At 44.1% G+C, this 12451-nt stretch overlaps 1 protein-coding gene across 3 annotated transcripts in view; it reads left to right on the forward strand.

Annotated features, from left to right (window-relative positions):
* Positions 1–8990: 8990 nt before the first annotated feature.
* The window catches only part of ARHGAP23 (Rho GTPase activating protein 23), a 197467-nt gene continuing 194006 nt past the window's right edge, over positions 8991–12451 (forward strand). For 2 of the 3 annotated variants that reach the window (XM_063959689.1, XM_063959690.1), the window contains exon 1: positions 8992–9238. In XM_063959689.1, the coding sequence (XP_063815759.1) occupies positions 9185–9238 (54 nt within the window). In that variant the 5' untranslated portion in view covers positions 8992–9184. Of the gene's footprint in view, positions 9239–12451 lie in introns of all 3 variants that reach the window. The other variant, XM_063959691.1, reaches the window with a different exon arrangement.

Genomic DNA, 12451 nt, shown 5'->3' on the forward strand with positions numbered 1-12451 from the left:
TTCCACTGAGCACTGAAGCCCATTCAGAGTACATCCCATTAATCCCCACTCGCTGTTCCCTATTGAACAGCCAATTATTCACCCAAGTACAAATAGTGTCCCCTACCCCAAGCTCACTTAATTTAAGAATTAGTCTCTTATGTGAAACTTTGTCAAAGGCCGTAGCGAAGTCCAAAAAGATCACATCCACTGCATGACCCTGATCAATATTATCTCTCACTTTCTCGTAGAAGCTTATTAAGTTAGTTTGACAGCATCTGTCCTTCACAAAGCCATGCTGATTCCTAGTAATAACCTTGGAGGTATCCAAGTACTCAAGTATGCTGTCCCTTAATATACTTGCTAGTAATTTCCCCACTATAGATGTCAAACTTACCGGTCTGTAGTTACCAGGGTGAGTTTTAATACCCTTTTAAAATATTGGGACTACCTCTGCTATACGCCAGTCCTTTGGTATCGTTCCTGATCTAATTGACTCTGTGGAAATCAAATATAGAGGTCTCGATATCTCTTCATTGAGTTCCATAAGAACCCTGGGGTGGAATCCATCCGGCCAGGAGATTTATTTATCTTAATTTTACTTAGTCTCTCCCGGACTACTTCCTCGTTTAACCAAGTACCTAGCATCGGGTCGTTATCGTAACTTATGTTATGCTCTACTCTCGTCAACCTGTCCTCATTCGTGAATACTTATGAAAAGAATTTATTAAATAAATCCATTTTATCCCTATCATCATTAATCAAGACATCCAACTCGCCCTTTAAAGGCCCAATATTCTCCCTTTTTAACCTTTTTCCGTTTATGTATTTAAAGAACTTTTTGGGGTTTGTTAATTACTTTATTTGTAGTTTTACGGTAATCCATCTAGCTCTCCTATACTTTTTTTTTTTTGTTCTATTTTGATCTGTTCTACCTGTGGTTGCTGATTGCCAGGTACCATAGAGTACAATAGAGTATAAGAATAGGCAAGGCAAAAAATATAAAATTGACATTGGGGTGGGTGCCACATGGGGTGGTATTCATGTGACCGGCAGTTGGCAGACTGACAGTCACATGACCTCCTCCAAAATCCCGCCGGTCGGCATGCCAACCAACAGGGACTATTTCCAATCGTGGGTGTCCACGACACCCATAGAATGGTAATAGAACCTGTGGCGACCGCAGTTCGCCACCGAGCCCGCAAAGGGGCTTGCTGCACTCGCCCCTCCCCACCGGGATCCCAGCGTCGGTATGCTGACTGGTGGTCAGGAGACCATCGGTCAGCCATACCACACCGGCCACATGCACCTGCTACTTTGCTGTGGGGTTTTTACCCTCAACAGTCTCACAAGTGTAAAACCGTACAAATGACATCTAGATTGGTGATGGCAATGGGGTGTATGAGGTAAACATTTGTTCCATGTAATGGCTAGAGCAGATTCCAGATACTACCTTCACACCTTCTATTAACAGTTCAGCAATTAAGGATATCCATGCTTGAGCAAAGATGGTTAAATCAAAATGACTTAGATACTAATTAAGTTACCTGTATTGAAGTTTGGTGAAAGCCAGCATCCAGTCTGCCGGGAGACAGTGTAATGGTTGGCATTACTGCCTCACAGCACTGAGGTCATGGGTTCGATTTCCCACCATGGCCCTAACTGTGTGGAGTTTGTATATTCTCCTTGTGCTTGCGTGGGTTTCCTCCGGGTAGTCCGGTTTCCTCCCACAATCCAAAAATATACTGGTAGGTTTATTGGCTCCCTACAAATTAAACTTAGCGTGAATGTGTGCACGTGTGGTAGGTAATATAGATTGTAAGCTCCACTGGGGCAGGGACTGGTGTGAATGGCCAAATACTCTCTGTAAAGCGCTGCGGAATATGTTTGCGCTATATACATAACTGGTAATAAATAAATAATAATAATGTCAGATATATATCCTGGAGTATGGATAGAAATTGGCCACAACCTAGTTTGAAAAACTATGGATACACTGGACTGACATGATCCTGTTTCCTTGTACTATACTTTTTGACACCTTGCTGTGGCCATGTCCTGTTTAACCAACTTTGGGGAGTATTCAATTAGGCGCGAAACAACATCGGGAGCAATTTTTCCTGATGATTCTCAGGTTTTTTTCCCAGCCTACCCAATGTGGTCGCCTGAAAAAAATAATTAATAAATTTCCCAAAAACACACCGGTTCAGTGAAACCTGTGTGTTCCGCTTGACACAGCTGTTTTTGGGGATTTGGTTTTGCCTGCCTGAGGCAGTTGAAACAAAATTCCTGATAAACCATGGCTCGCACCGGCTCATTAGAGCTAATTGAATAGCCCCTGGCAACACAGTTACTCGTTCAGACTTTGTGTGAAGTCCTTGCTCAGATGAATTGAGGTTTGGGTCAGGTTATTATAATTTTAGTAGTAACATAGTTACTAAGTATATAGTGCCAGCATATTCCCTTGTGCTTTACAATTGGGAACAAAACAGTAATAAAATAAGACTGGGTAACAACAGACAAGGAGGTAAGAGGGCCCTGCTCGCAAGCTTACAGTCTATAGATTGCATCTATGCCCCGTTGGGTTTAGGTTGTGCAGGGTACATTCAGCTTGACAGTGACCAATTTGCTAAGTAAGAGTCCTTGAAAAAAGTGACTACTCTATATGTGAAAAAGACAATATTTCAAGATGGAATTCTGTGTGTCAATATTTGCTCTTCTCGCTTAGATCAAAATATATTTTGATTTAAACTTATGATCACATTGCCAAAGGATATCGATCTAGTATTATGACCATTCTTTTTATTCTTACCTCTGGCTAGGTGTGTGCAATTTTTAGTCTAATAATTACACTGTATAGGTCATTGGTACGGCCTCATCTCAAATACTCTGTCGAGTACTGTAGACCATATCTCCAGAGGGATATAAATACATTAGAGAGTGTACAAAGAAGGGCAGCTAAAATGGTGCATGGCCTACATCACAAAACTTACTCCGAAAAATCTTAACATGTATAGTTTGGAGCAGAGAAGGGAAAGGGGGACATGATAGAAATTATCAAATATTCCAAGGGTTTTAACAAGGTACAGAAGGGGGACATTATTCATAGGAAGAGAAGCATCAGAACTCAAGGACATGCACTGAAACTAGAGGGAGGTTCAAGTGAAATTTAAGAAAAAAATAACTTTACAGGAAGGGTAGTGGATGAGTGGAATAGCCACCCGCCAGAGGTGGTAGAGGGTAAGCAAGTAGAGCTATTAAAAAATGCTTGGGATAGGCATATGAATATCTTTGCAAACAACTAAAGATTAAATTGGGTTGAGGTTACCAAAAGGGGCACATTAGATGGGCCAAGTGGTTCTTATCTACCGTTAAATTCTATGGATGGTATTCAATTATTTCCGCCGCCATCCACGTCCATGCTGTTTCTGGGGGTAGCAAGGCGCCATTACATTTTATACAGCTAATACTGCTTATTATGGGCACGATATGTGCGATAACGGGGATCACTTTAGAAAGGAAATTGGGAGTGATATATAATTTGAATACTGCTCTATGTTTCTAACTCTAGGTATGGAAAAATGTCTGTTTAGCATCTTTACTAGGAAAATATGTAGTTAGGCCAGAGCAGAACATAAATCAGTCTAGTCCAAATATTTTCATGAAGATCACTGTATCCATGTTATAACTGTTTACATGGCAAACACAATAAAAAAAATGTCACCCAGTTGAGTTTGTGTAGTTCTCAGTGAAGCTAGGGCAGGCATTCCCAACCACGGTCCTCAAGGCACACCAACAGTGCAGGTTTTAGTGATATCCAGGCTGCAGCACAAATGGTTAAATCAAAATAACTGAGGTGCTAATTAAGTCACCTGTGTTCAAGCCTGGATATCATTAAAACCAGAACTGTTATAGGCCCTACACATTGGCCGATCCGCCGCCGAGCTGTCCGACGGCGGATACGGCCGACAGGCGACCCGGGGGCGGGGGTGGCAGTGACGAGGGGAGTGAAGTTTCTTCACTCCCCCCGTCACCCGGCTCCATTGAAGTGCAGGCAAATATGGACAAGATCGTCCATATTGGCCTGCATGCACAGCCGACGGGGGACCAGCGATGAACGAGCGCGGGGCCGCGCATCATTCATCGCTGGAGCCTCCACACTGAAAGATATGAACGAGATCGTTCATATCTTTCACACAAATCGGCATGTGTGTAGGGCCCTTTAGTGTGCCTTGAGAACCGAGGTTGGGAAACACTGAACTAGGGTAACTGAAAAGCTAAGGAATGCTGCATCCAGATGTTGGGACACCAGCTGTATAGCACTACCATCAATACATGTTCCCATATTTACCGTTGTGATGCAGCACACCCAATATTCACCAAAATACCCGGCCAAATGAAGACAAACTTTTTTCTCCTATTGCCCCTTTTTCATTTCCACAAAGAACAGGCAACACACAATCGGTCACGCCTATGGTATGGCTTTTTCCTGTGCCTTACCATGTTGTTTTACTAATAGTTTCGCCTTGACCCTTGCTCTTCACACATATTTTGTGTTGCACAGGAAGCCTTCTGTCCGGAGAAGGGAGATGGCGGTTCAGGAAGAGTTAATATGGATAGTAACGCCCTTTTCCTGTTTTACAAATGACTTTTTTTGGCTCAAGGAAAGCAGAAATTCCTCAGATTGTGACGTGTGCTTGTGTGTGGCACTGAAATTCTTTACTTATGTATGGATATGTATGTGTGTGTGTGTGTGTGTATATGTGTATATATATATATATATATATATATATAAAACACACACACACACACACGCACAAAAACATATTTACTGACTGAAACGAAGCAATGTCTTGGTGGTCACCGACTCAGTTTTCCACTTTTTTGCCTCAGAACACTTGGAGCCTATACATATAGCATAATTAAGTGAATGATTGCTAATATTTTCTACAACTTAATTGATACCATGCAGTACACTACATAAAGAAATAGAGCAACACAGAAAAATATGGGATGTAGTCATGTGACCAATGGTCATATAACCTTGTCCTTCATCTTGCTCTCTCACAATCCCAACTAACAGGGACTATTCCCACTCGTGGGTTTCCACGACACCCATAGCTGCACTCGTCCGTCCCCCTATTGTTCCTGCGTCAGGTTTCTGCTGCCGGGATCCCAGTGTCTGTATGCTGACCGCTGGTCAAGCATACCACACCCGAAAAATACATATCCCCAAGTGTCCATAATTTCTAGTAGTAGTCATAAGTTTTAACGGTTTGTCCCTTAAAATGCTTCCACTTCCACCTGGTTGATACCAATGTTTCTATATATTTTATAAGATCAGGTATTAATAAAAGCATAATTTAATTGAATATTTAAAACCGAATTATGGCAGGGATGATAATTTTTGGATAATAGGGTCTTCTAGACTGAGCTTAGATCACTAAGGTTCATGGGTGTATATGGTGTGTACTGAACTAACATCCACCGAATGCCATCTCTGAAACGTGAGTGCAAAGTTAAAGAAAAGGAAGCTGTGATTTATCCATCTTTTAGCAAATTGCACTTAGTAACACTGCCAGGCATCTATATACATAGCTGTATATAATAGTATGGTTTAGGCAACTGCCCAGTTCTTTTCAATATGTTTCTGAGCAATGCACATGTATGAACGATGCTATTATTGTCTTTAAGCAACACTGTTATATAGTAAAATATTAATACTGCTCATACTGTAGTTAAATACATTAGACGTGTTCTGTATGTATATCTAAAACTGTATATATATATATATATATATATATATATATATATATATATATAATATACTAGCTGAATACGCTTTCACTTCGGAATTTCAAGTATAATCACAAAGCGATGAAAAGCGCTGGCGCTGAGAATAATCCGCCTCCTCTGCCCCGTCCCACCTCTGATGCTGCCCGGCTCAGTGCTGTAAATGCTGGGATGACAGTCCAAGTTTAACCCGCTGTATGCTAAATATGTAAGGTTTGCAGGAATAGGCTGACTATTCCAAAGGGCCCTAGGTCTCCTTGCTCTCCTTAGGGTTCCTCCAGGAACAGAGCATTGTGTCCTCCCCCTCTGTGACTTGGTACCGCTGGCACCACGCATTGTTTAGAGCTCTGAGTGGATGAGCTGTCTTAACTCTCCTCTGTGAGGTGTGTGTGTTGTGGGGGGGAGATGTGGAAATCCCAATAATCATCTCATCCCTTTTAACCCCTTTGCGGGTGGAATTTTTAAAGATCTCTTCTTGGTGGGTGCCTACGTAAAAAAAAAAAAGCAAGCTACTGTCCAAATGTCAAGTTCCTAGATTTTGTGAGTCAGTGTTATTTGTCTTTTATCTCAGCAATCCCGAAATCTATGGATTTTTACATGTCACCCCATTTCCATCCCACCCCTAGGGGTGTCTTAACCCCACAGTATTTTTTTCCAGATTGCAAGTCATATGTGTACCAAGTTTGGTGTAAATTGTTCCAGGCATACACAGACACAATGCTGCATTTTCTGTAATACTGTATTACCCAGCTCATGGACCATCTGGGGAGGCATAAAATACAGAATATTAGGGTAGAAGGACCCTCAGGCTGGCCAGGGACCATCCCACTACACCGAGGCTACCACCACAGCTCAGGGGAGTGAAATACAATGGGGTACGTTCCAGGGTCGAATTCGGGGATACGGGCCGGGAAGTCTACTCCCACCCTCATGCCCACCTCTGCAAAGGAAAACAGGAGACTGCTATAGCGGAGAAGGCCGGCCGGACCCACACACACTCAGACGGGAGAGGCTCATTCACTCAGTCCGAGGCTACCACCGTGCTCGTCGTCACTGCCGCTCTCCTCCAAGCAGTGTCTGTTGAAGGTGCTGGATGTGCTCTTGATGCCATTGCAGCGGCTCTTGGCCAGGAAGTCGGTACTCCTGACCATCATGCACGGCATGGCGGTTCCCTGGGAAGTAGATGGAGACTCCTTGGCAGTGCTTAGTGGTCCTAGAGAGGTGGTGGAACTGACCCCCTGCGCCCATGCAATAAAGGTATTGCACGCCCCCCAAAAAGGGGCATGGTCTCAAAAAGAAAGAGGCATGGTCACCCAATAGTATCCCCAATTAAAATTATGCCACAGAGTAGCACAATCTTATTCACATTACATTCATTATTCACATAGTAGTGTCCCTTATTCATGTTATGATACACATTAGTGTCCCTTCACGAAGCCCACAGTAGTAGCACCCCTAATACACAGAATGCCCACTGTAGTAGAACCCCGTAATACACAAAATGCCCACAGCAGTAGCACCCCTTATACAATGCCCACAGTTGTAGTGCCCCTTAGGCAATGTCCACTGCACTGGTAGTGCCCCTTATATAGAGCCTATAGTAGTGGTGCCTCTTATGCAGTGCCCCAAGTAGTAGTGCTCCTTATGTCCCCAGGAGTGGTGCCCCTTATGAAGTGCCCCATTTACTATGCCCTCAATAGTGACCCCAGTAGTAATGCCCTTAATGATAATGCTCCCAGTGGTAATGCCCCTGCTGTTATGACCCCAGTAGTTCCCCCCCCCCTTTAGTTTATCCCCCCCAGTGTTAATTCCCCCAGTAGTTTAGCCCCTGTAGTTATGCCCCCAGTAGTTTAGCCTCCCTGTAGTTTAGCTCTCATGTAGTTTGCCCCATGTAGTTTAGCTCCCCCCTGCAGTTTAGCCCCCAGTGGTAATGCCCCTGTAGTTTAGCCCCTGCAGTTATGCCCCCAGTAGTTTAGCACTCGTGTAGTTTGCCCCATGTAGTAATGCCCCCAGTAGTAATGCCCCCTGTAGTAATGCCCCCTGTAGTTTGCCCCCAGTAATTAGCCTCCCAGTAGCAATGCCTCGCTGTAGTTTGCCCCCCCTTGTAGTTAGCCCCCAATAGAAGCACCGCTAATACACGCAAACATATGAAAAAAACCCAAAACACAATACTCACCAAGCCTCGCTCCTGCATCCGACCGCTGCAGTCCTTCCGGCGTCTGCTCCTCGGCACTATGGGAGTGACGTCATGATGTCTCTCCCATAGCGCACACTGCCAGAGCTGGAGCTCAGCAGTTAGCTCCTGCCGCCGGCTTCTGCTGTGGAGAGGGAGCTGGGCGCCCGCTTGTAACACAATCTGAGCGGGCACCCTTCATCTCCCTACGGCACCGGGCACACATTGGGTTAGGTGAGCCGGAACTGCGTTCTGTCTCCAAGTGGAACTAACAGAATGCAGTTCCGCCCCGTTCTGGCTCACTTTAACCCCTGCTCCTTGGTAGTAGGTAGATAGAGGCTCCAGGCTGCCAACAGCGCACTCACACTCAACCTCAGCACTCCCCTAAGCGAGAGGTATCACTGCGCTGGCTAAGCGGGTCCTGTGTACACCTCACCCGGACGGCCCAGCGTGATCGGAGGGGTGAGTGGGGTTACAGGAGGCGGCAAGCCGTGGCCGTGTGACAGGCAGCGATGCCTGGGCTTATTCATCTCCGTGACCCTGAAAACTGGATTTTTACATGTCATCCCCTTCCAACCCCACCCCTAGGGGAGCTAGGGGTGTCTTATCCCCACAATATTTTTTTGCCAGATTGCAAGTCATGTGTTCCCAGTTTGGTGTAAATTGCCCTAGGCATTCCAGAGTTATGCTGGAACATTATATATATATATATATATATATATATATATATATATATATATATATATATATATATATACATACATTGTCACACACACACACTACATACATAGACATAGCACAAACACATACATACATACATATACAGACCACTGTGTGTATGTGCAAGTATGCATGGTACTTTAATGGAATCTGCATCCGTCCCACTTTGGCCCCCATCCCGCTCCCATTCCATCCCCTTTATCAATTTTCATTCTTTCTTGTATCTCTCTATCTCTCTATCTCTCCGGAGTCTCCTTCCTCTTCCCCTGCCTGTCCTCCTCTCACAGCATACCCCCCCCCCCCCCCCCCTCGGTGTGACAGCTCACCCCCCTCCCGGCACAACCCTGTATCTCCCCCTCGCCTCCAGCAGCAGCAGCAGTCGTCTCTCTCCGGCAGGAGGGGGAGGGGAGGTCCTCTGTCATCCTGCGAGGAGGGAGAGAGAGACTTACACATACTGCGAGCCGGAGAGAGAGGAGGAAGGGTCCGGCCATTGCCAGGGATTCCCGGCCCCTCCACCAAATGAATGGCGTGGCTTTCTGCCTGGTGGGATCCCCGTCTTCCCCCGCTGCTCAGGTAGGAGCCGCCCGGTCCCCGGAGTCCTCAGACTGTAGGCGCTGTCTGGGGGCAGGGTGGGGTTGGGGTGTTACAGGGGCCGCTATGTGCTCCTATGGCCCCTCTTGCAGTGGCGGACAGGGCCTCCAGTCTGTGTGCCACATACTTATTGCAATATATATATATATATATTTTTTTTTTATATTTTATATGTATGTGGTTCAGTCATGTGCTATGGGTTGGCTGCATAGCCCTGTGTGTATCCCTTGCTCCTAGTACTATGTGCACGCCTCATTTATACTATTCACTATAGTCTCAGCGCGTATACAGTGTATGTCTCCATAGGCATTACCTCCTGTATATTACTCCAATTACTGTATACATCTGCACGAAATACCATGCAATAGCTGCATGCTACAGTACACTGTATACGGTGTGCATTCCTGCTATGTGTGTGCCCTGAGTATATCCATGTATTGCAGAAATGTTTTACATCAATTCATTTTCAGATTGTTACACAGAAGACTGTTTTGTTTGTACCTATGTATGAAGCCAGCTAGAAGCTACATCAAAGATACTTGTTCTGTCCAGTAGTTAATGTAATGCTTACATTATCCTGGTACATATACTGTATATTGGAGGCAGTGTACAAGCACATATATGTATAGGTTTGGCAGTGTATATGTCACAGAATGGTAGTCATGTCCTTATGGAGATGACAGTATACACTAGTGACTTACAGACACAATTGTGATTTAACTGGGATATGCCTAAACAAGAAAAGGAAACATTGCAGGTGGTCTGTTTATCTCTGTATTATTAACCCTGATGTAGATAACACAGGGTCGGGAAGCACTTTTACTGTATATCATTACATTGCAATGAACCTAGAACATTTATGATTTCTGTGTATTAATGTACATGTTGCTTTACACTAACTCCTTTGTAATTGAGTGAAACCAAAATAAACTGGTTATGAGTAGGCCAGTGGCATTTCACTGTATCTGAGAGGAACGTTGACATATGAAGAACTTGTTTTTATCTGCGTGCTAGAACATGTATATGTCAGGCCTGCCTTCTCTTGGCATGTCATTCTTCATGTTTGTAGTACATTTTTGTGGTCTGCATCCTTTGCTTTCACAGTATGTTGTTGTCATAGCAACAGTTGGTCCCCCATCTACTAATTCTTTCACCATTCCTGCCCTGATACAGGTATAGACACTTGTATATCTGGACTAATGCTTCACTTCCTTCTCCCTCTTGCTTAAGTAATGTGTCCTGATTTTCAAAGGCTGCAAGAAGATTGGGGCCCTGTAAAGAACAATTTCTGGCTGCCCTGCTGCACAGTAATACTGTAGTTTACAAACTCATTGGGGTAGGTTCTATTAGTCTGCGGCTGCTCCCATTTCTGGTTATTATGGTAAGAAAACATTGTTTTTTTTGCTAGTATCTCTATGGGATGTGAGCAAAAACAAACAAGGTTTTCTATCCAGATGTGTTCATGGTCAGGGTTCTGTCAGCATCTTCTGGCTAGTATATAAGCTGCCCCTTTTTTCATTTTACATTTTTAATTGTATGTTTCACAAAAAAGTGTGGCCCTGCATAGCTCCTTTACTTACTGTATGTCTAATGGTTTGCTGAGCATAGTTCAAGGTGTACACCAACTTCCCGCTGCTTAAAACTGCCCGAGGTCATTAGTTGTTACCTAGTTTTGCAGGTTTACAGGTGCACCTGAAAATGCGAATTGACGAGAGACTGAAAACAGTATTAGAAAATCCTGAATCCTACCAAGTCAGGTCCACCCATTTTATTAGATATTCTTTTTTACTAATACACTGCTCCATTTAAGTTAATATATGTTTAAAATAAATCATGACATCACTATTGTGCGTCTGAAGATTTTTTAACATTGATTAATGTGCCCTAAGGAGGCGCTTTTCTGCAAAATTGAAAGATACAAAGCTTTTAGTGTAGATACCACCTCAGAGGAAAAATCAAGTCCTTTGCAATATGAAAAAAGACTGTGCTATCCCACGGATGGTCTTCAGGTTGCCGGTGGCCTGGCTCCCGACGACCACCACCATACCGGCGCCGGAATCCCGACCGCCGGCATACCAATCGCCAGCATACCGAAATTTTTTCTCCCTCATGGGTTTCCACGACCCTCCTGGAGGGAGAATAGATAGCGTGGCACGCGTAGCGCTCCACCGTGCAGTGTGGTGAGCGCGCTCGCCCAGCTGTCGGTATGCCGGCGGTCGAGATTCCGGCGCTGGTATGCTGGTTGCCGGGAGCCCGACCGCTGGCATACCATACTACACCCCTTTTCAAACATTTGAATTCTCCCCAGTATGTGTATTGTCATGTATGAACCATACTGATTTTCGTTCTCAGGTGTTTCATACAGAAAGTTGCTTGGTACATTCCTATAGTTGCTTTGGAGTAATACACTAGAACTTTGAAAAAAGAAATAAAAATATGATGCATAAATAGTTATATACCAATATTATTATTATCAGTTATTTATTTAGCGCACACATATTTCGCAGCGATTTACAGAGAATATTTTGGTCATGCACATCAGTCCCTGCCCCAGTGGAGCTCACAATCTATATTCCCCACCACATGTACATGCAGACACATTCACGCTAGAGTTAATTTTTGTTTGGAGCCAATTAACCTACCAGTATATATATACACTAATAATAGTGGTTTCAGTATTGTCAGAATTGCACACGATTTTGTATTTATTTTGGAGACTATTACAACCATTTCCCCAAAGGTGCGGGGATGGTAGCACATGTGCTTGAAAAGGGGGTGCGGCCTCTCTGGATCACTATTGTGGGCGGTCTAGTCATTGTCACTAATGTGGGTGTGTTATGTATATATGTATGGGTGTGTATGTATGGGTGTGTATGTATATATGTATATGTGTATATATATATATATGTATATGTGTATATATATATATATATATATATATATATTTCTCTATCGTCCTAAGTGGATGCTGGGGTTCCTGAAAGGACCATGGGGAATAGCGGCTCCGCAGGAGACAGGGCACAAAAAAGTAAAGCTTTACTAGGTCAGGTGGTGTGCACTGGCTCCTCCCCCTATGACCCTCCTCCAGACTCCAGTTAGATTTTGTGCCCGAACGAGAAGGGTGCAATCTAGGTGGCTCTCCTAAAGAGCTGCTTAGAGAAAGTTTAGTTTAGGTTTTTTTTCTTTACAGTGAGT

The sequence above is a fragment of the Pseudophryne corroboree genome, chromosome 3 (genome assembly GCF_028390025.1).
Source record: "Pseudophryne corroboree isolate aPseCor3 chromosome 3, aPseCor3.hap2, whole genome shotgun sequence".
NCBI lineage: Eukaryota > Metazoa > Chordata > Amphibia > Anura > Myobatrachidae > Pseudophryne > Pseudophryne corroboree.